General features: G+C 58.7%; 1 protein-coding gene across 1 annotated transcript; it reads right to left on the bottom strand.

Annotated features, from left to right (window-relative positions):
- Positions 1 to 3: 3 nt before the first annotated feature.
- On the bottom strand, positions 4 to 1,680 carry LOC113942387 (protein kinase C gamma type-like; the record flags this gene model as incomplete). The annotated part of the gene is made up of 4 exons (XM_027633522.1): positions 1,461 to 1,680; positions 1,236 to 1,367; positions 484 to 640; positions 4 to 66 (listed from the first exon to the last, which is right to left on the bottom strand). Coding segments are annotated over exons 1-4 (485 nt in total), but the record flags the coding sequence as incomplete, so codon positions are not given.
- Between the last annotated feature and the right edge of the window lie 37 nt (positions 1,681 to 1,717).

Genomic DNA, 1,717 nt, shown 5'->3' with positions numbered 1-1,717 from the left:
GACGTGCGGTCCCAGTCCCACACCTCGACCGAGAGGCGCCGCTCAGCGTCCCCGGGGCGGAGAGTACTGGGAACGACACACAAGGGACACGTATGACAGCGTGTGGGACACGTGTGGGTCATACGTGTGACACGGGACGGGTGCATGGCATGGGACACATTTCCCGCCATTTTGTCCCCTCACGTTTCCCACCATTTTGTCCCCTGGAGTTTCCCGCCATTTTGTCCCCTCACCTTTCCCTCCCTTTTCCCCTCACATTTCCCTCCCTTTTCCCCTCACATTTCCCCCCTTTTCCCCTCACATTTCCCTCCCTTTTCCCCTCACATTTCCCACCATTTTCCCCTCACATTTTCCTCCATTTTCCCCTCACATTTCCCTCCATTTTCCCCTCACGTTTCCCTCCATTTTGGGATGGGTTGGGGACATTTTGGGGTGTGTTTTTTTCGGAGGGGGTGTTATTTTTTAGTGGGGGGGAATCCTCACAATAGAAAGGCTTCATTCCACACGGGGTTCAGCGTCGCCTTCACCGTCCTCGTCTTCTGCTTGGACACGTTCTTGGGGTCCGGGATCAGCTTCAGCTTCACGTAGGGATCCGAGAGCCCGTTGGGATCCATCGGGATCAGGTTCCGCGCCTCCCCCACTGAGGGAAAACACGGAATTCCGGGGGGGTTTAGAGGGATTTGGGGGTTCCCAGGTGGATTTTGGGATATCCCAGGTGGATTTTGGAGGCTTCCAGGTGGATTTTAGGGGGTTCCCAGGTGAATTTTGGTGCATCCAAGGTGAATTCTGGGGGCGTCCCAGGTGGATTTTGGGGGTTCCTAGGTGGATTATGAGATATCCCAGATACATTTTAGGATATCCTAGGTATATTTTGGGGTCCCAGGTGCATTTTGGAGTATTTTGGGGTTCCCAGGTACCGGTGACGTGGAGCTGCTCCCCGGGCAGGGCCTGGATGTGGATCTGGAGCAGCTCCCGGCGCTCGGTGTGGGGGGATTTGGGGTGGGTTTTGGGTGGATTTTGGGTGGATTTTGGGTACATTTTGGGTGGATTTTGGTGCATTTTGGGGTTCCCAGGTACAGGCGACGTGGAGCTGCTCCCCGGGCAGGCCCTGGATGCGGATCTGGAGCCACCCCCAGCGCTCGGTGTGGGGGGATTTTGGGTGAGTTTTGGGTGGATTTTGGGGTTCCCAGGCACATTTTGGGCACATTTTGGGTGATTTTGGGGTTCCCAGGTACCGGTGACGTGGAGCTGCTCCCCGGGCAGGGCCTGGATGCGGATCTGGAGCCGCCCCCGGCGCTCGGTGTGGTCGACCCCGCACAGGCTGGGCACGCTCTGCACGCAGCGCTTGTGCACGTTCATCTCGCAGCCTGGGGGGGTCAGGCAGAGGTCAGAGGTCAGGCAGGGGTCACACAGAGGTCAGAGGTCAGAGGGGGACCCCCCGAAACCCCCTCCTCACTCACAGGAGCACTTCATGCCCTGGTGCACGAGGCCGTAGAGGAGGGAGCCGCAGTGGTCGCAGAAGGTGGGGCTGCTGTAACTGTGCACCTTGAACTTGTGCTTGTTCCGGGGGTCCTGGGGGGGCAAACACCCCATTTGGGACCCCCAAAATACCCACAGAGACCCCCAGAACACCCAGGGACCCCCAAAATCCACCCTGGGACCCCCAAAATCCCTCCAGGGACCCCCCCAAATCCCTCCCCTGGGGGGCTGCTGTAAC

This window comes from Corapipo altera, unplaced genomic scaffold (genome assembly GCF_003945725.1).
Source record: "Corapipo altera isolate COAL_440 unplaced genomic scaffold, ASM394572v1 59379, whole genome shotgun sequence".
Classification (NCBI taxonomy): Eukaryota; Metazoa; Chordata; class Aves; order Passeriformes; family Pipridae; genus Corapipo; species Corapipo altera.
This window is presented reverse-complemented; position numbering and strand designations above follow the sequence as displayed.